Source organism: Pongo pygmaeus, chromosome 20 (assembly GCF_028885625.2).
Source record: "Pongo pygmaeus isolate AG05252 chromosome 20, NHGRI_mPonPyg2-v2.0_pri, whole genome shotgun sequence".
Lineage (NCBI taxonomy): Eukaryota > Metazoa > Chordata > Mammalia > Primates > Hominidae > Pongo > Pongo pygmaeus.
The window spans coordinates 64,384,927-64,406,540 of record NC_072393.2 but is presented as its reverse complement, the minus strand read 5'-3'; the positions used below and the strand labels follow the sequence as shown (position 1 = coordinate 64,406,540).

General features: G+C 44.6%; 1 protein-coding gene and 1 pseudogene across 4 annotated transcripts in view; both read right to left on the bottom strand.

Annotated features, from left to right (window-relative positions):
• Positions 1–21,614, bottom strand: part of LOC129020299 (zinc finger protein 586) — an 85,432-nt gene that overhangs the window by 58,952 nt on the left and 4,866 nt on the right. For 2 of the 4 annotated variants that reach the window (XM_054464432.2, XM_054464431.2), the window contains 2 exons: positions 19,496–19,622; positions 15,562–17,420 (listed from right to left, as the gene is read on the bottom strand). The exons of 1 other annotated variant lie outside the window; for it this stretch is intronic. In XM_054464432.2, coding sequence (XP_054320407.1) covers positions 16,375–17,420; positions 19,496–19,622 — 1,173 coding nt within the window. In that variant the 3' untranslated portion in view covers positions 15,562–16,374. Of the gene's footprint in view, positions 1–15,561; positions 17,421–19,495; positions 19,623–21,614 lie in introns of those variants that run through there. One more of the 4 variants, XM_054464434.2, reaches the window with a different exon arrangement.
• On the bottom strand, positions 491–19,577 carry LOC129020301 (zinc finger protein 586-like; annotated as a pseudogene).

Genomic DNA, 21,614 nt, shown 5'->3' with positions numbered 1-21,614 from the left:
CTTTCTCACATTCATTGCAGTCAAAAGGTACTTCTTCAGTGGGAGCACTCCTTATGTAAAGAAGCTAGAATGTTAGCTAGAGGATATTCCCTGGCTGGGCATGGTAATATTCCCCAGCTGGGCATGATGGCTCACGCCTGTAATCCCAGCACTTTGGTAGGCTGAGGCAGGTGGATCACCTGAGGTCAGGAGTTCAAGACCAGCCTGGCCACTATGGTGAAACCCCATCTCTACTAAAAATACAAAAATTAGCTGGGTGTGGTGGCAGGTGCCTGTAATCCCAGCTACTCAGGAGGCTGAAGCAGGAGGATCGCTTGAACCTGGGAGGTGGAGGTTGCAGTGAACTGAGATTGGGCCATTTCACTCCAGCTTGGGGGACAAGAGAGAGAGAAAAAAGAATATTTCCCATTTATCAGACTCATAAGGCCTTGATCCAGTGTGAACTCTGGTGTTCAATGAGCAAAAAGACTGCGCAAGATAATTTCCAAAATTTGTTTCACTCATAAGGCTTTATTCCAGTATGAACTCTCTGATGTCGAAGGAGCAAAGAACTGTGGTGAAATGATTTTCTGCAATCACTACATTCATATGTCCTTTCTCCAGAATGAACTCTCAAGTGTTTAATAAGGCTGGAGTTTTCAGCAAAGGATTTCCCACAGTCACTGCACTCTTAAGGCCCTTCTCCAGTGTGAACTATCCTATGTTTAATTAGACTAGAGGTATAAGCAAAGGATTTCCCACATTTATTGGATTCATAAGGCTTTGCTCCAGAGTGAACTTTCCTGTGATCAATGAAACTAGAGTTTCCAGCAAAGGATTTCCCACATTCAGTACACTCATAAGTCCTTTCTTCAGTATGAACTCTCCTGTGTTTAACAAGACTAGAAGTTTGAGAAAAGGATTTCCCACATATACTACACCTACAAGGCCCTTCTCTAGTGTGAACTGTCTGATGTTGCAAGTGTGAAGAGCTTCAGCAAAATGTTTTTCCACACTTGCTGCACTCATAAGGTTTGTCTGGTATGAAATCTCTGATGAACACGAGGTGCAGAGTTTTGACAAAATAATTTCCCACATTCACTGCACTTATAAGGCCTTTCTCCAGTATGAACTCTCCTGTGTTTAATGAGACTACAGGTATAAACAAATATTTCCCACACTCACTTCACTCATAAGGCCTTTTTCCAGTGTAAACTCTCAGATGTATAATGAGGGTAGATCTTTGGCTAAAGGGTTTCCCACACTGCCCACACTCATGCCTTTCTCCAGTATGAACTTGCTGATAGCGGATGAGGTTGGATCTTAAGCTAAAGGATTTCCCACATTCACTACATTCATAAGGCCTTTCTCTAGTATGAACCCTCTGATGCTGCAAGAGTGAAGAGCTTTGGCGATATGATTTTCCACACTCACCACATTCATAAGGCCTTTCTCCAGTGTGAAATCTCTTATGTTTAATGAGACTAGAGGTATAAGCAAAAGATTTCCCACACTCACTACACTCATAAGGCCTTTTTCCAGTGTGAACTCTCAGATGTACAATGAGGGTAGATCTTCAGCTAAAGGATTTCCCACACTGCCCACACTCATGCCTTTCTCCAGTATGAACTCGCTGATGGTGAATGAGGTTGGACCTTAAGCTAAAGGATTTCCCACATTCACTACATTCATAAGGCCTTTCTCTAGTGTGAACTGTCTGATGCTGCAAGAGTGAAGAGCTTCGGTGAAATGATTTTCCACACTCACCACATTCATAAGGCCTTTCTCCTGTGTGAACTCTCAAGTGTTTAATAAGACTGGAGTTTTCAGCAAAGGATCTCCCACATTCACTGCACTCATAAGGCCTCTCTCCAGGGTGAACGCTGTTGTGTTTAATGAGACTAGATGTATAAGCAAAGGACTTTGCACATTCATTGCATTCATAATGCTTTGCTCCAGAGTGAACTTTCCTGTGGTTAATAAGACTAGACTTCTCAGCAAAGGCTTTCCCACATTCAATACACTTATAAGGCCTTTCTCTAGTGTGGAGTGTCTGATGCTGCAAGAGTGAAGAGCTTTGGTGAAATGATTTTCAACACTCACTGCACTCACAGGTTTTTTGTCTAGCATGAAATCTCTCATGAATATGGAGTGTAGGGTTTTGGTGAAATAATTTCCCATATTTGCTGCACTCATAAGGCGTTTCTCCAGTGCAAACATTCCTGTGTTTGTGATCTTTTCTGGGTTCAGTGAGGCAGGACTTGTTCTTAAATAATTTCCTATATTTCCCACACTCGTAAGGCCTTTCTCCACTGTGAACTCTCTGGTCTTTGTATATATGTATACAAGTGCTCTGCTAAGAAGGTGCTGCCTCATCTTCCTCTTCATGCCAACAACCTAAAAGCAAAGAAATGCTGGTGAGGTACATGTTGACTTTGTTGAGTGTTGAGTATGCAGCCTACCCACAAGAGTATCTGACAAACCAAAAAACTAGTCTATGGAATTATTTGTGAAGGGGTGGCCTGCCCCTCCACACCTGTGGGATATCTTGTCAGGTGGGACAAGAGACTGAGAAAAGAAATAAGACACAGAGACAAAGTAGAGAGAAACAACAGTGGGCCCAGAAGACTGGCACTCAGCATATGGAGGACCGGCACCGGCAATGGTCTCTGAGTTCCCTCAGTTTTTATTGATTATTATTTTCATTATCTCAGCAAGAGGAATGCGGTAGGAAAGCAGGGTGATTATAAGGAGGAGGTCAGCAAAAAAACATGTGAGCAAAAGAATCTATGTCATAATTAAGTTCAAGGGGAGGTACTATGCCTGGATGTGCACATAGGTCAGATTTATGTTTCTCTCTGCCCAAACATCTCAGTGGAGTAAAGAATAACAAGGCAGCATTGCTGCCAACATGTCTTGCCTCCTGCCGTAGGGTGGCTTTATTCCTATCTCAGAATTGAACAAATGTACAATTGGGTTTTATACCAAGACATTCAGTTTCCAGGGGCAGGCAGGAGACAGTGGACTTCCTCTATCTCAACTGCAAGAGGCTTTCCTCTTTTACTAATCTATCTGAGCACAGACCATTCATGGGTGTTGGGTTAGGGGACGGTCAAGTCTTTCACATCTCACGAGGCCATATTTCAGACTATCACATGGGGGAGAAACCTTGGACAATATCCGGCTTTCCAGGGCACAGGTCCTTGCAGCTTTTTGCAGTGCATTGTGCCCCTGGTTTATCGAGACTAGAGAATGGTGATGACTTTTACCAAGCATACTGCTTGTAAACATTTTGTTAGCAAGGCACGTCCTGCACAGCCCCTGATCCCTTAAACCTTGATTCCATACAACGCATGTTTTTATGAGCTCAAGGTTGGAGCAAAGAGGTTGGGGCAAAGTAGCTGGGGCAAAGATAGATTAACAGCGTCTCAGGGCAAAGTAATTGTTCAAGGTACAGGTCAAAATGGAATTTCTTATGTCTTCCCTTTCTACATAGACACAGTAACAGTCTGATCTCTTTCTTTTCCCTACAATTTGCACGCATAGGGAGTTGGGTTCAGGTTGAGGTTGGGGCTGCTTAGCATTATCACAGATGTAGGAGGCCTCATGATTATCACAGATGTAAATGAGGCAACAGACAGAGTAAAGAGGGTCTATAACTCCTTCTTCTGCAAACTTGTCTGTGGAACCTTATTTGCTGATGACATGCAAGTGATATTTAGAAGAATATTTCCAGGCCCCCATAAGATGACTACAGCACACATACTTTGGTCAGAGACTGTTAAAAATGGGTATATAGGCCAGGCATGGTGGCTCAGGCCTGTAATCCCAGCACTTTTGGAGGCCGAGGTGGGCGGATCACGAGGTCAGGAGATCGAGACCATCCTGGCTAACACAGTGAAACCCTGTCTCTACTAAAAATACAAAAAATTAGCCAGACGTGGTGGCAGGCACCTGTAATCCCAGCTATGCAGGAGGCTGAGACAGGAGAATGGCATGAACCTGGGAGGCGGAGCTTGCAGTGAGCCAAGATCACGCCACTGCACTCCAGCCTGGGAGACAGAGCGAAACTCTGTCTCAAAAAAAAAAAAAAAGGGTATATAATTCATAATACAAAATATATGAGGCAATATTGAAGACCACTGCAGACAGAGCAGTGAGAAAAATATGTGAGGCTGGGCACAGTGGCTCACACCTGTAATCCCAGCACTTTGGGAGGCCGAGGCAGGTGGATCACCTGTGGTCAGGAGTTGGAGACCAGCCTGACCAATATGATGAAACCCTGTCTCTATTAAAAATACAAAAATTAGGCAGGTGTGGTGGGGGGCACCTGTAATTCCAGCTACTCAGGAGGCTGAGATAGTAGAATTGCTTGAACTTGGGAGGCAGAAGTTGCAGTGAGCCGAGATTGTGCCATTGCACTCCAGCCTGGGCAACAAGAGCAACACTCTGTCTCAAAAAAAAAAAAAAAAAAAAAAAGAAGAAAAAAGAAATATTGGTAAGATTTGGAGTCCAGAAATATGAAAATTAGTTCTGGGCTGGATTTAGACTGATAAATTGGCAAACCCTCAAGAATGGGGAAGATAGAAATAATGTGGGGATACTTTTGTTGGCACCAAAATACTAGTCCTGTCCTCACTCAAATACTATTCTTAAGAACCAGTCTCCCCTAGGAACATCTTGCTAAGGCTGGACTCGTTTGCATCTTTGGGACAACCAAGGGCTTTTCATTTCACCACCAAGATGAGCAACTACATAGAATCTGGATAATGTAAGTACTAAGGCAAAACAGGACAGATGAACAGCGAATACTGGCTCAGAACAACTCTGCATTTGATATTCCACAGGAAAGGAAATGAAATATTACAAAAAGTATTCCTTCATATTTATTTTTAGAGATGAGAACCTGCTATGTTTTCCAGTCTGGTCTGAAACTCCTGGGCTCCCAGTAGCCTCTGAATTGCTGGGATGACAGGTGAGTGTCATTATGCCTGGTGAAATACTACAAAAATAATTTTGAAGTAGGGTATTGCAAGAACAGGCTGTGGTTCACGTAAGTAATTGCAAGAATAGGCTGTGGTTCATGTATGTCCTCATGGGATGAACAAATGTGAGCTAAAGGAAATGGAACCTGAGACAAACAGAAGCCTTAGAGCTGGCCAGGCGCGGTGGCTCAAGCCTGTAATCCCAGCACTTTGGGAGGCCGAGGTGGGCGGATCACGAGGTCAGGAGATCGAGACCATCCTGGCTAACATGGTGAAACCCCGTCTCTACTAAAAATACAAAAAATTAGCCAGGCATGGTGGCGGGCACCTGTAGACCCAACTACTCGGGAGGCTGAGGCAGGAGAATGGCATGAACCTGGGAGGCAGAACTTGCAGTGAGCCGAGATTGCGCCACTGCACTCCAGCCTGGGGGACAAAGCAGACTCTGTCTCAAAAAAAGAAGCCTTAGATCTGCACAGTCACCCAGAAAGGCAGAGGACAACAAAGATGAGATGCATTAGGGTGACTTTAGGACTCCTGACCCTAACTCTTTCCCTGGGAGCCTGCAACAAAGCAGAATGGGGCTGCTCAAGGAAAGGAGAGGGCAGTACATGTATCTTAGTACTACCAACCACAGAACTGATCCAGAGAATTGGAGAATGAAGCTGTGCCACAGTCCTGATGTGAAAAAGACATTCTTGCCAAGAGGGATAAAGGGGAGGGGCAGAGACTAACTCAGGTCACAGTTAAGTATGAGTACCTTACCCAGGGAGGATATAAGTGTCAAGGTCTCCAGCATCACATCATGGTACAGGCATCCCTGAGCCTCATTAAGAAGACTCCATTCCTTCAGGGAAAAGTTTACAGCCACATCTTCAAAGGTCACACTGCTCTGTTATGATGGGGATAGATGAAACCATAAATGGCCCCTATGCTGAAGACCCACAATCCACTTCCCCAACATATCTACCCTTGCTCATCCTCCTTCTCCCAGGATCCCCAACTCAGAGGAGAAACTTTGCCCACTAGTGCCACTGTGTCCTCATGGGACCACTGATCATGACACATAGCCATCAGCAACAAGAGGCAGATAAACAAATAGACATCTATGCTGTGATCCTGAAATAAGGGGTTTCATCCCCTCCTTTCTAGCAATTCCCCTGGTATAGCAAAGGTCACATGAATCCCAATGCAGTGCCTAAGAACCTTCAAACATAATCCCTGTGTACCTATACATCCTTCCCATCTTTGGACACCACAGACACATGTCAATTGCCACCAACACCTAACTCCCCCACACCATAGGCCTCTGTCTGGCCTTGCCAGAAGTTAAAGTATTTTATTCCCCCTTTCTTCTACTGATAAGGGTAGGAGTCTTACCCTAGAGTTATAGTGATAGCCAAACACACACCTGATGCTGAACACAAGTCATCAAGAAAGTTAATTAATCAAATATGCTCACAACTTGAGAGAAGAGGACACCACTCACCACAGATAGCCACATGGGGGTTGCACTATGCATAAGAGAGAGCAACCAGGGACTGTGGTATGTAAGCTTTTCTGAATCAAGAAGGTGTGATAGCCCGATTCCCTTGAAAGGATGCAACTGGCTTGTTTTTAATTTTTGAGACAGGGTCTCACTCTGTCACTCCTGCTGGAGCGTAGTGGTGCAATTACAGCTCACTGCAGCCTGAACTTTCCAGGTTTCAGACATCCTCCTACCACAGCCTCCCGAGTGGCTGGGACCATAGGTGTGCAACACCACACCCAGCTGTAACTGGTTTGTTTGAATTAACTCTGTGAGTAGAAATGAAATTCAAACTTGCTACAAATAAATAATAACCAGGCACTCTGCTTAGTCCTCTTGATTAAAAGGGTAGTTAGGCTAGGACACATTATCCAAAAGAGCAGAGTGGGAAGGGGGATTTGTACTCAGACCATTTGAGGTAGTACTAGTATCACCAGATATGAAGGTAGCACATGATATTGACCTTAAATTTAGGGCTCACACCATAATGTGGCTGACATCATCCACAGTAGTCTTGGTGAATTAAAAAGCAATCCAAAATTATCACAGAATTCCAATGGTTCCTAATAGCAGTGGTAGTACCAAATCATTATACAAAGGCCTCCATGCATAAATCCACAGGAAAAAAGAACGTTAGTGTTTTCAGGTATTCATGGCCCTATTCCACTTCTGTGCTGCATTTGTTATCTTCAGAAATTATGACTTTCTTCTGTCCACCTAACCCCATTCAAAGCCTAGACCCATTGACCGTCCATCAATCTTGGGCCTAGTGACTCTCACAAGGTGACCTTATTTGCCTCCATATCCACCAGGCTGAGTGAAACACCCCAGGCCCCACAAAAGTCATCTCAATATCGTGGTGTGGCCACAGAGTGGCAAATTAGCACAAGGTCCAGGCTGCGTGTCATCTTCCCTCAGCTACTGCTATGCTTCTGCTTGCATCTCATGTCTATTCATTCCTTGGAAGCCTATGTCACCTGCCAAACTAGGCTGTCAGATATATTCTCCCTTCATGGCAATTTACCTCCCTCACCTGTTTTCTGAAGTACAATACCATCACCAGGTACACAAGCAGGAAACCCAACCTCCACTTCCTGTCTTCCTAGTAGTGTCACCACCATAATCTGAAGGTTGCCCCTTCCAAATGTGATCCATGACTCACTCATCTTGCTCCACATAGTGGCTACCATATATTGGATACCTCCAATATTAACCCTTCCCCAGATATTTGCATCCATGGGTCTAGGTGCCCATTTGATAGCTCCACTAAGTATTATCTATTACATTTCAGAATCTTAACATGGCTGTGATATTGTGAAATACATATTTGGTCATCTCCTTTCCTGGCATGGAACTCCTAAAATTCATGAAACTCTCAAATTTATAAGTGACTTTGAATGGTAATGAGTTGAATGATGGTTGGTAACCCCTAGATAACTTCAGGATGGAGACTGGTCAGGGAAAAGACTATGTCAGGATTTGAGCATCTGGACTAGGGCAGTAGCTTCTAGTTTGATCTTCCTCTTCCCTCAACCCCACAGTCTGTTGTCCACTCTGTAACCAGACAGAGCCTGTTAAAACACTGGTAACATCATTTAACCCCCTCCAGTTTCACTTTCTTTTTTTTCGCGATGGATTCTCACTTTGTTGCTTAGGCTCGAGTGCAGATTGGCACAATCTTGGCTCATTGCAGCCTCCATCTCCCAGGTTCAAGGGAATCTTACACCTCAGCCTGCGAGTAGCTGAGATTCCAGGCACCCACCACCATGCCCAGCTGATTTTTGTATTTTTAGTAGAGACTGGGTTTTACCATGTTGGCCAGACTGGTCTAGATCTCCTGACCTCAAGCGATCCAACCGCCTTGACCGCCCAAAGTGCTGGGATTACAGATGAGAACCACCACGCCCGGCCTCTCCAGTTTCACTTCTAAGCCATTTGCACATCCCAGTATCATTCCTGGGTTAATCCATCACATGTGTTTCCCATAGTATCATTCCTGGGTTAATCCATCACGTGTTTCCCACCGGTTGACAGACATGAAAACACTTCTCCATAGCCTGTGTCAGTGACTTAGGTATGGGGTTTGAGGATTTTGCAAGATCCCCCGATCGAAGGACAGGAGAAATTGCACTTAAGAGTCCTAGGAGGCCTGGCCAGACCGGCGGCTCAGGCCTGTAATCCCAGCACTTTGGGAGGCCAAGGTGGGAGGACTGCTTGAGCCCAGAAGTTTCCGACCATCTTGGGCAACATGGCAAAACCCCGTCTCTATTAAAAATACAAAAGTTAGCCAGTTTCTCGGGAGACTGAGATGGGAGGATCACCTGAGCCTGGGGAGGTCAAAGCTATGCTGAGCTATGATCGCGTCACTGCACTCCAACCTGGGTACCAAGAGTGACACCCTGTCGCTAAATAAATAAATAAATAAATTCCCAGGACACTAAGATCTAGACATATAGGTGAGGATGAGGACCAGTGAGGGAGTAGAGCACCCTCTGCTTCCTTCTGTGGGTTCCTTAAATGCTTCCATAGCCATGAGAAGGTGTGCCAAAAGGCGGGGCTTTCAGGAATGTGTCCGTGCTGGGATTTGATAGACTCAGGTTTCTCTGTAAGCTTTTTTTGGCCCTGTAGCCAGGTGACCTCAGGCTGAGTCTCCAATCTTGTGGCCCAGTGCTCAATGTCACCTCTTACCAGCTATGTGACCTTGAGCAAAGATTCAACCTCTCAATGCCTCACTGTCCTCATCACCGCCTTACACTCCGTTCTTCCTTTGAACATCTTTTCGTAATCTTTAACTCTAACACAGATTTCCTCCTTTGTTCAAAACTGTCCATGGCTTCTATGGTCCTCACAAAGATCAATGCTCAGCCTGGTACTGAGGAAATAACTCCGACTCATACTTTGTTCTCAGTGGACACGAGATGTCCCTGTGTTCCGAATCCTCCTGGCACAGTCGTGCCTCCAGGCCTTTGCCTAAGGGGTCCCTCGGCCAGTCTCGCTCTCCCGACCGCATCAACCGGGTGTCGGAAACAGGAATTCCACCCGCAGGCGTCTCTCGGTCCCTGACAGAGGCCTGAGCTGCAAGGACGGGAGGAAGCGCCCCTCATAGTCAGGAGTCTCAGGGTCTGTGTGGGGATGGCAGATGAGGCCTGGAGGTGGCAGTGCTTACTTGAGCGGCCGCCGCCACGACTTCATGGGCGGGCGGGGACGAAGGCCGGGCGGTCCCTGTGCTCGTCCTGTCCCAGGTCGCGACCAGCGGCGTCACCGAGCCTCAGATCCGCCTGTGTGCAATCGGCACAACCACTCCTCTCGCGCTCTCTCGATCCTGACTTAGAGGCACAGAGGTAGCATAGGTGGATGGTCCTGACAAGCCAAAATGGCCGCTGCAGCGAGGACGCAGGAAGTCCCTGCTTGACGTTATGTGCCTCCGCAGTGGCGCGGCTTCTCTGAGGCTTCATTGGGCTTTCCATTTCACAGAGATGATTCTGGGTAATATTTAAGTTCGGAGAGAAGCGCGGCCCTTAAAGGCGGCCTCCAACCTGACTTTCAGAAGAAGGGGCCAAGCTCCACCGCGAGGGGCGTTAGGAAACGGTGACTCCAGGTCCAGTTGCAGAGGAGGCTCCCCCATCTTAAAAGAGGCCATATGCGCATTTCTGGGGGTACTGTGTGCAACTGATTACCCGTGTGTTTGGAGACTTATTTCAGAATTTGTGATGCTGAGCTTCTTTGCAGAATCAAAGACATCATTTGAGATGCCGTCAAGAGCCACGAATCAAAATGGACATTACATAGGGTCATAAAGACATAAATTGCATCTACTGGAAGCTAAAGCTAGTATGTGTGTGTGTGTATATATATATAGATATAGATATAGTTTTTTTTTTTTTTGAGAAGGGAGTCTGGCTCTGTAGCCCAGGCTGGAGTGCAGTGGCGCGATCTCGGCTCACTGCAAGCTTCGCCTCCTGGATTCACGCCATTCTCCTACCTTAGCCTCCCAAGTAGCTGGGACTACAGGTGCCCACCACGCCTGGCTAATTTTTTTGTATTTTTAGTAGAGACGGGGTTTCACTGTGTTAGCCAGGATGATCTTGATCTCCTGACCTCGTGATCCGCCCACCTCGGCCTCCCAAAGTGCTAGGATTACAGGCGTGAGCCACCGCGCCCAGCATAAAGCTCATAAATATTTTTAAAGGCAATATATACATATAATATATATGAATGTATATGCATGCTTTGTACTACACATAAATTTGTAAAAATTTCATTACGATTTGAAAATTAACCAGTTATTTTAAATGGAATGAGAATTAAAAAGTATTACAGTAACATTCTGACTTAGAATATTGACATAATATTCATTCATTACTTATATATATGTTTTGTTGAGACAGTGTCTTGCCCTGTCACCCAGGCTGAAGTGCAGTGGTGTGATCTCAGCTCACTGCAACCTCCGCCTCCAGGGTTCAAGCAATTCTCCTGCCTCAGCCTCCCAAGTAGCCAGGATTACAGGAATGTGCCATCACACCCAGTTAATTTTTGTATTTTTTTAGTAGAGACAGGGTTTCACCATGTTGACTCAGCTGGTCTCAAACTCCGGACCTCAGGTGATCCACCTGCCTTGGCCTCTCAAAGTGCTGGGATTACAGGCGTGAGCCACTGCGCCCGGCCAGTAGTCACTTATATTTTATCAGGCACATTTTACTGAACTGGATTTTATTATATTATTTATTTATTTGAGACGAGTCTCACTCTGTCACCCAGGTTGGAGTGCAGTGACACATCTCAGCTCACTGCAACCTGCGCCTCCCAGGTTCAAGCAAGTCTCCTGCCTCAGCCTCCTGAGTAGCTGGGTCTATAGGCGCATGCCGGCTTGTCCGGCTAATTTTCTGTATTTTAGTAGAGACAGGGTTTCACCATCTCACCCAGGGTGGTCTTGAACTCCTCAGCTCAGGCAACTCTCCTGCCTCAGTCTCCCAAAGTGCTGGGATTACAGGCGTGAGCCACCGCACCCGCATGAACTGAATTTTTTTTAAAGAGACTATGTCGCCCAGGCCTTACTCAAACTCGAGCTCATGTAATCCTCCTGTTTCAGCCTTCTGAGAAGCTGGGACTACAGAGCCAGGGTGCCTGGCTTTAAAGTAAATTTCTTAAGAGTCTAAAATTCTCCAGCTTCCTAATGCATTCAAATGAAGAATAATTGAAATAAAAATGCTGCTTGTTTTCCCAAGTTATTCTCTGTTGCTAACATTTTATTTAATTTGAAAAAGTAAAACTTGCATTAAAATTCTGGAAAGAAAAAAAAATGTCTCCTAATAGACCAGAAACTTAACTATGGAAACAGAAGATTCAGTATGTAGAATAATGTACTCTAACAGCATTTGCCACTGTGCATTTTAGGATCATGAATTGGATCAGTTTAAAGATATTTGAAAAATAATTAATTAGGCTGGGCATGGTGGCTCATGCCTGTAATCCCAGTACTTTGGGAGGCCGAGGCGGCTGGATCACCTGAGGTCAGGAGTTCAAGACCAGCCTGGCCAACAATGGTGAAACCCCGTCTCTACGAAAAATAGAAAAATTAGCCGGGCGTGGTGGCAGGCACCTGTAATCCCAGCTACTCGGGAGGCTGAAGTAGGAGAATCACCTGAACCTGGGAGGCAGAGGTTGCAGTGAGCTGAAATTGTGCCACTGCACTTCAGCCTGGGCGACAGTGAGACTCCGTCTCAAAAAAAAAAAAAAGAAAAGAAAAGAAAGAAAGAATTAATTAACCAGGTAGACCAAGTAGAGGTTAGTAAAGTTACTTGTTTTAGAGTAAGTAATTCAAAGGAGAAAATATACTACAACAAATTTATTTATTTATTTATTTTTTTTTTGAAACGGAGTTTCACTCTATCACCCATGCTGGAGTGCAGCGGAGCCATCTTGGCTCACTGCAACCTCCACCTCCCAGGTTCAAGGAATTCTCCTGCCTCAGCCTCCCGAGTAGCTGGGACTGCAGGTGCATGCCACCACACCCGGCTAATTTTTTATTTTTAGTAGAGATGGTTCACCATGTTGGCCAGGCTGGTCTCAAACTCTTGACCTCAGATGATCCGTCTGCCTCAGCCTCCCAAAGTGCTGGGATTACACGTGTGAACCACCGTGCCCGGCCAACAACAACAAATTTATATAAATCATGTAAAAATTTATCAGGGGATATATTGATTTATATATCACATTAAAATTGAACAAAACTAAGAAATTACTAGCATAATCAAAATACCAAAAAGTTAGAATGATAAAGCACACTAACATATTGAGAATAGGAAGGAAATCTAAATATTTTGTGCAGAAATTTTCTATTTTTTTTTTGAGACGGAATTTTGCTCTTGTTGCCCAGGCTGGAGTGCAACAGCGTGATCTCGGCTCACTGCAAACTCTACCTCCCAGGTTCAAGTGATTCTCCTGCCTCAGCCTTCCCAAGTAGCTGGGATTATAGGCATGCGCCACCAAGCCGAGCTAATTTTGTATTTTTAGTACAGATGGGGATTCTCCATGTGGGTCAGGCTGTTCTCGAACTCCTGACCTCAGGTGATCCACCCAACTCGGCCTCCCAAAGTGCTGAGATTACAGGCGTGAGCCACCACGCCTGGCCTTATACAGAAATTTTCACATAAATTTTAGTCATATAAGCAGAACAGGCCTGGCAGTGGCTCACGCCTATCATCCCAGTACTTTGGGAGGCTGAGGCGGGTGGATCACCTGAGGTCACAAGTTCAAGACCAGCCTGGTCAACATGGTGAAACCTCGTCTCTACTAAATATAGAAAAAATTAGCCAGGTGTGGTGGTGGACACCTGTAATCCCAGCTACTCGGGAGGCTGAGGCAGGAGAATCGCTTGAACCCGGGAGGCAGAGGTTGCAGGGAGCTGAGATCGCGCCATTGCACTCCAGCCTGGGCAACAAGAGCAAAACTTTGTCTCAAAAAAAAAAAAAAAAAAAAGCAGAACAATTCATATGTGAATTAACAAATGTTGTATTAATTATACAGACAGGAGCCTACAGAGCCTAAAACTGCTCTCATTACTAAAAACTTTGTCTTTATCAACTACAGATTTTCTCTGACTACAAAGGTTTTGTGGGAATATAATTAGAGTGTTATCAAGAAAATTTTGGTTGGGCGTGGTGGCTCACACTTGTACTCCCAGCACTTTAGGAGGCTGAGGCAGGCAGATCATCTGACGTCAGGAGCTTGAGACCAGCCTGGCCAACATAGCAAACCCCATCTCTAGTAAAGATACAAAAATTATCCGGGCAGGGTGGTGGGCACCTGTAATCCCAGCTACTCTGGAGGATGAGACAGGAGAATGATTTAAACCTGGGAGGTGGAGGTTGCAGTGGGCTGAGATCATGCCATTGCACTCCAGCCTGGGCAACAAGAGTGAAACTCTGTCTCAAAAAAAAAAAAAAAAAAGAAAAGAGAAAATTTCACTCTCCACAGAAGTGACAGGAAGATACGTATCAGCGAGTGTGAGTGGTCATAACATGGTTAATGTGAATAAGCCATTTTATGACTTCTAGATGACATCCCACACACCTGTATTGATTCAGAATCACTGGACATCTTTCCAGCAAGAAGGGAATAAAATACTAGTAACTGAAAATAAAACGTACCTATAAAACATGATGTCAGTAAGTAACATTTAGGGATTGAGATGTTTTACACCCTTAACTATCTTGCTATTTGTAATTTACAATTTTTATTCATGTAACTTAAGTATTTTTCCATTCACTAAATGGAACAGGAAGTTTTAACTGTTGCATTCAACACATTAATGCAATAGCCCTGCAGCTCGCATTGGTAAATCATGTTCCCAAAAGGATAAAAATGCATATCCAAAAGATGTTATAAGGACACTAAACATCTACTCAAAAAAGTCTTCTTATTCTTCACTTTATGTGAGTAAAGCTTTTTTTTTTTTTTTTTTTTTTTTGAGACAGAGTCTCGCTCTGTCGCCCAGGCTGGAGTGCAGTGGTGCGATAATTTCTCATCATACACACTCCATCACTTCTAAATTGTCTAAGATATGACAATTTCTTCTAAGATTTTGACACGTATCTGGGAATAGTAATTGCTAATTAAATCAGTATTTGCCACAGTGGTTGCAATGTTGACATTCCTGCAGGTGTGGAACAAGACCATCTGATTCCTGAGAAATTATCTTGTATTCCATGATCCAACTTCCTTGCTAGGAAGTGATTATCATTTCACCTGTAGGTGCAGTGATAGTGTCTGCATGAAGACTGGGGATTATCTCTGAAAAACAGCTGAAGACTGAGCTAATTACAAAGTTATTAATGTGGATTCAGAGAGTTATCCATTGACAATGACATAAGTAGCTAGTAAAGTTTCTGTGATGGCCAAGAACACATTAAGTCTCAATGGATAGTAAGTAGAGGACAGTAAGCTCTAAGTTCTCAGATAATTAAGTGAAACTCATGGCTATCCTGAAAACTTGGCTAACATGAAATTCTTATTTCAACGAAGTGCATATCCTTTCCATTTATGGGAACTCTGAGGAAGAACAAAAACTTGGAGAGAAAGAAATAGTATGGCAGGAGTCAAAAGATATGGAATAATAGAAGGGAAGCCATAGCATATGTGTAGAAAAAAATAAACTTTTCCTCTATTGTCTGTCACACAACACAACAACAATCAATATGGAATAATTCTGTGACCAGCTGTGCAGGGTGTTTTCCACACACACCAAGCAATCCTACAGTGGACACAAGCTGGGGGTCCTCCAGTTCAACTCAGTCATTATCTACCTGCAGATAGCATCACATCCCCCAGTTTGAGGACTCAGTCACCAAGACTGAGGCTCCCATTTCTGATGACAATCAAAGCCCCAGAGCCTCTGCTTTTGACTGATGAGCTATAAACCACAAATCCCATGGACCCCCCCAACTGGATTTGACTAATTTGATAGAATGGCACATAAAACTCAGGGAAAATAACTTACTGGTTAATTATAAATAGTACAAAAGATGCAGATAAAGAGATGCATAGGGTAAAGTATGAGAAAAGCACTTGGAGCTTCCATGCCCTCCTGCAAAGACTGAAGGTGTCTTAAGCAACAAGGCCTTTATTATAACACAAATCAGGGCAATAGGTGGCAGGCTGTCTGAGATTCATGACTGGCAGGCTGGAAAATTCCATCTTAAGAATTCTGTGAGATCCAAAAGATCCCTGAAAAAGGTAGTCCATCTTTTTAAGTTATCAGAAGAGTCCTCTGTGCCAAAAATGAGTCAGGTTCATGGCCTAACTCATTGGAGAGAAAGAAATTAGAATAGAATGAGTGCTGAGGATACTAAAAAATCCCTCTGTTGAATGAAACAAAATCAAAGTTACTTCTGGATCATGATGAGTTAGGCGAATGATATACTGTGGGCACCTGCCAAGTGGTAAAGGTGAAATGCTTTTTAGAAGAGAACTGTAAGTCACAGAAGTCTAGCAAGAGACCTGGGCAGGTTGAAAAATACTATGCAGTTCCCACATACCTGGAAGGTATGCAGCTATTTGATGTATGACATTCAATTTAGGCAGATGGCATCCTCATAAGGGGTCTCCTCCACTGTTATACTGAAGAAAAAATAATATTACCTCCACATCTGTGGTATTTTCCTCACGTAAATATTGTGGTAACCAATGAGGGCTGAAGGCTTTCTCACATTCATTGCACTCAAAAGGCACTTCTTCAGTGGGAGCACTCTTTTATGTAAAGAAGCTAGCGTTCTAGCTAAAGAATATTCCTCATTTGTCACACTCATAACACCTTGATCCGGTGTGAACTCTCTGGCCTTGAAGGAGCAAAAAGCCTGGGCAAGAGAATTTCCAAAATTTGCTTCACTTATAAGGCCTCATTCCAGTATGAACTCTCTGATGGCGACGGAATGAAGAACTGTGGCGAAATGATTTTCCACAATCAATGCATTCATATGGCCTTTCTCCAGTGTGAACTCTCAAGTGTTTAATAAGGCTGGAGTTTTCAGCAAAGGATTTCTTACATTCACTGCACTCATAAGGCCTTTCTCCAGTGTGAACTCTCAGATGTATAATAAGGCTAGATCTTCGGCTAAAGGATTTCCCACACTGCCCACACTCATGCCTTTCTCCAGTATGAACTCGCTGATGGTGAATGAGGTTGGACCTTAAGCTAAAGGATTTCCCACATTCACTACATTCATAAGGCCTTTCTCTAGTGTGAACTGTCTGATGCTGCAAGAGTGAAGAGCTTCGGCAAAATGATTTTCCACACTCACTGCATTCATAAGGCCTTTCTCCTGTGTGAACTCTCAAGTGTTTAATAAGACTGGAGTTTTCAGCAAAGGATCTCCCACATTCATTGCACTCATAAGGCCTCTCTCCAGTGTGAATCCTCCTATGTTTAATGAGACTAGATGTATAAGCAAAGGACTTCCCACATTCATTGCATTCATAATGCTTTGATCCAAAGTGAACTTTCCTGTGGTTAATGAGACTGGACTTTTCAGCAAAGGCTTTCCCACATTCAATACACTCATAAGGCCTTTCTCTAGTGTGAAGTGTCTGATGCTGCAAGAGTGAAGAGCTTTGGTGAAATGATTTTCCACACTCACTGCACTCATAGGTCTTTTGCCCAGTATGAAATCTCTCATGAATATGGAGTGTAGGGTTTTGGTGAAATAATTTCCCATATTTGCTGCACTCATAAGGCCTTTCTCCAGTGCGAACATTCCTGTGTTTGTGATCTCTTCTGGGTTCAGTGAGGCAGGACTTGTTCTTAAATAATTTCCTATATTCCCCACACTCATAAGGCCTTTCTCCACTATGACCTCCCTGGTCTTTGTATATATGTATACACGTGCTCTGCTTAGAAGGTGCTGCCTCATCTTCCCCTCCATGCCAACAACCTAAAAGCAAAGAAATGCTGGTGAGGTACATGTTGACTTTGTTGAGTATGCAGCCTACCCACAAGAGTATCTGACAAACCAAAAAACTAGTCTATGGAATTATTTGCACAAATAGGGAGTTGGGTTCAGGTTGAGGTTGGGGCTGCTTAGCATTATCACAGATATAGAAGGCCTCATGTTGTCAAGGGCATGACTAAATGAGGCAACAGACAGAATAAAGGCAGGGTCTATAACTCCTTCATTTGCAAACAACTTGCCTGTGGAACCTTATTTGCTGATGACATGTGAGTACTATATAAAGAATATATCCAGGCCCCCCCAACATGACTAGAGCACAACATCCTTTGGTCAGGGACTGTTAAGAATAGGTATATACGTGGCAGAGAACCATGGCTCATGCCTCTAATCCCAGCACTTTGCGAGGCCGAAGTGGGTGGATCACAAGGTCAGGGGTTTGAGACCAGCCTGGTCAACAGTCAACATGGCGAAATCCCATCTCTACTAAAAATAAAAAAGTTAGCCAGGTGTGGTGGCATGCGCCTGTAATCCCAGCTAATCGGGAGGCTGAGGCAGGAGAATTGCTTCAACCTGGGAGGCGGAGGTTGCAGTGAGCGTAGACTGTGCCACTGCACTCCAGCGTGGGCAACACAGCAAAACTGTCTCAAGGAAAAAAAAAAAAAAAAAAGAGTATATACTTCATAGAGGCCGGGCGCAGTGGCTCACACCTGTAATCCCAGCACTTTGGGAAGTTGAGAGGCGTGGATCACCTGAGGTCAGTTCGAGACCAGCCTTGCCAGCATGGTAAAACCCTATCTTTACTAAAAATACCCAAAAAATTAGCCAGGCATGGTGGTGGGCCCATGTAATCCTAGCTACTCGGGAGGCTGAGGCCAGAGAATCGCTTGAACCTGGGAGGCGGAGGTTGCAGTGAGCCGAGATCGCACTATTGCACTCCAGCCTGGGAAACAAGAGTGAAACTCCATCTCAAAAAAAAAAAAAAAGGGTATATACTTCATAATACAAAATACATGAGCCAATATTGAAGACCACTGCAGACAGAAGCCGTGAGAAAAATAGGTGAGATGTGGAGTCCAGATATATGAAAATTAGTCCTGGGTTGGATGTAACAGCAGAAGCAACAAGGTGTAGGACTAATAAACTGGCACTCTCAAGAATGGGGAAGGAAAGACATAAAGTGGGGCTACTTCTATTGGCACGAAAATACTAGTCAAATAGAAGAGGTCTATGGCATAATTTGAATAGAGCCCTGATGTCATGACCTCACTCACATGCTATTCTTCAGAAACAAGCTGCCCCAAGTCCTTGCTAAGGCTGGACTCATTTACATCTTAGGGACAACCACGGGCTCTTCATTTCACCACCAAGATGAGCAACTACATGGAAACTTGATAATGTAAGTACTAAGGGAAAAATAGGACAGACGAACAGCCAATGCTGGCTCAGAACAACTCTGCATTTGATATTCCACAGGAAAAGAAACTAAATATTACAAAAAGAATTCCTTCCTATATATTTTTAGAGATGAGGACCTGCTATGTTGGCCAGGCTGGCCTCAAACTCCTGGGCTCTGAGTAGCCTCTGAAGAGCTGGGATGACAGGTGTTATTGTGCCTGATGAAATACTACAAAAAGAATTTTGAAGTAGGGTATTGCAAGAATAGGCTGTGGTTCATGTACATAATGACCACATCAGTGCCAGCAATTCGTAGCATGAACAAATGTGAGCTAAAGGAGGGAAACGGAACTTGAGACAAACAGAAGCCTTGGATCTGCACAGTCACCCAGACAGGCAGAGGACAACCAAGGTGGGATGCATTAGGGTGACTTTAAGACTCCTGACCCTGACTCCTTCCCTGGAAGCCTGCAACAAAGCAGGTTGGGGCTGCTCAAGGAAAGGAGAGGACAGTACGTACACCTCAGTCCAACCAACAACAGAACCTCTCCAGAGAACTGGAGCATGAAGCTGTGTCCATGGTCCTGATGTGAGAAAGAGATAAGGCATAAAGGTGAGGGGCACAGACTAACTCAGGTCACAGGTGAATATGAGTACCTTACCCAGGGAGGATATAAGTGTCAAGGTCTCCAGCATCACATCACGGTACAGGCATCTCTGAGCCTCATTAAGAAGACTCCATTCCTCCAGGGAAAAGTTTACAGCCACATCTTCAAAGGTCACACTGCTCTGTTATGATGGGGATAGATGAAACCACAAATGGCCCCTATGCTGAAGACCCACAATCCACTTCCCCAACATATCTACCCTTGCCCATCCTCCTCCTCCCAGGATCCCCAACTCAGAGGAGAAATTTTGCCCACTAGTGCCACTGTGTCCTCATGGGACCATTAATCATGACACACAGCCATCAGCAACAAGAGGCAGATAAGCACACAGGTATCTATGCTGTGGTCCTGAAATAAAGGATTCCATCCTCTCCTTTCTAGCAATTCCCCTGGTACAGCAAAGGTCACATGAATCCCAATGCAGTGCCTGAGGCCTTTCAAACATAATCCTTATGTACGTACACATCCTTCACATCTTTGGACACCACAGACACATGCCAATTGCCACCACCACCTTACCGCCCACACTATAGGCCTCTCTAGTCTTGCCAGAAGTTAAAGTATTTTAATCCCCCTTTCTTCTACTGGTAAGAGTAGGAGTTTCACCCTAGGGTTATGATGATGGCCAAACACACAACACCTGACGCTGAACACAAGTCATCAAGAAAGTTCATTAATCAAATATGCTCAGCGCTTGAGAGAAGAGGACACCACTTACCACAGAGAGCCACATGGGGGTTGCACTATGCATAAGAGAGAATGGCCAGGCGCGGTGGCGCATGCCTGTAATCCCAGTAATTTGAGAGGCCGAGGTGGGTGGATCACCTGAGGTCAGGAGTTCGAGACTAGCCTGACCAACAAGGTGAAACCCCGTCTCTACTAAAATACAAAAATTAGCTGGGTGTGGTGGCATGCACCTGTAGTCCCAGCTACTCAGGAGCCTGAGACAGGAGAATCACTTGAACCTGGGAGATGGAGGTTGCAGTGAGCCCTGATGGCACCACTGCACTCCAGCCTGGGCAACGGAGCAAGACTCTGTCTCAAAAAAAAAAAAGCAACCAGGGATTGTGGTATGTAAGCTTTGCTCAATCAAGAGGGTGTGATAGTCCCTGATTCCCTTAAAAGAATGCAACTGGCTTGTTTTTATTTTTAATTTTTGAGACAGGGTCTTGTTCTGTCACTCCTGCTGGAGCATAGTGGCACAATCACAGCTCACTGCAGCCTAAACTTCCTGGGTTCCAGCAATCCTCCCACCTCAGCCTCCTGAGTAGTTGGGACCACAGGTGTGAGATACCACACCCAGCTGCAACTGGTTTGAGTAACTCTGTGGGTAGAAATGAAATTGAAACCTGCATTGGGCGCAGTGGCTCACGCCCACGCCTGTAATCCCTGCACTTTGGGAGGCCGAGGTGGGCAGATCACGAAGTCAGGAGATCGAGACCATCCTGGCTAACATGGTAAAACCCTGTCTCTACTAAAAATACAAAAATTAGCCGGGCATGGTGATGGGTGCCTGTAGTCCCAGGTACTCAAGAGGCTGAGGCGGGAGAATCGTGAACCTGGGAGGTGGAGCTTGCAGTGAGCTGAGATCTACCACTGCACTCCAGCCTGGGCGACAGAGCGAGACTCCGTCTCAAAAAAAAAAAACAAAAAGAAAAAAAGAAACTGAAACCTGCTACAAATAAATAATATCCAGGAACTCTGCCTAGTCTTCTTGATTAAAAGGGTAGTTAGGCTAGGACACGTTATCCCAAAGGGCAGAGTGGGGAGGGGGATTTGCACTCAGACAATTTGAGGTAGTATTGGTATCACCAGACATGAAGGTAGCACGCACATGATACTGACCTTAACTTTAGGGCTTACACCATAATGTGGCTGACATTATCCACAGTAGTCTTGGTAAATTAAAAAGGAATCCAATATTACCACAGAATTCCAATGTTTCTCAATAGCAATGGTAGCCCCAATTCATTCTATGAAGCCCTCCATGCATAAATCCACAGACAGACAGAACCACTAGCATTTTCAGATATTTATGGTGCTATTCCAGTTCTGCGCTGCATTTGCTATCCTCAGAAACTATGACTTTTTATTTATTTATTTATTTATTTTT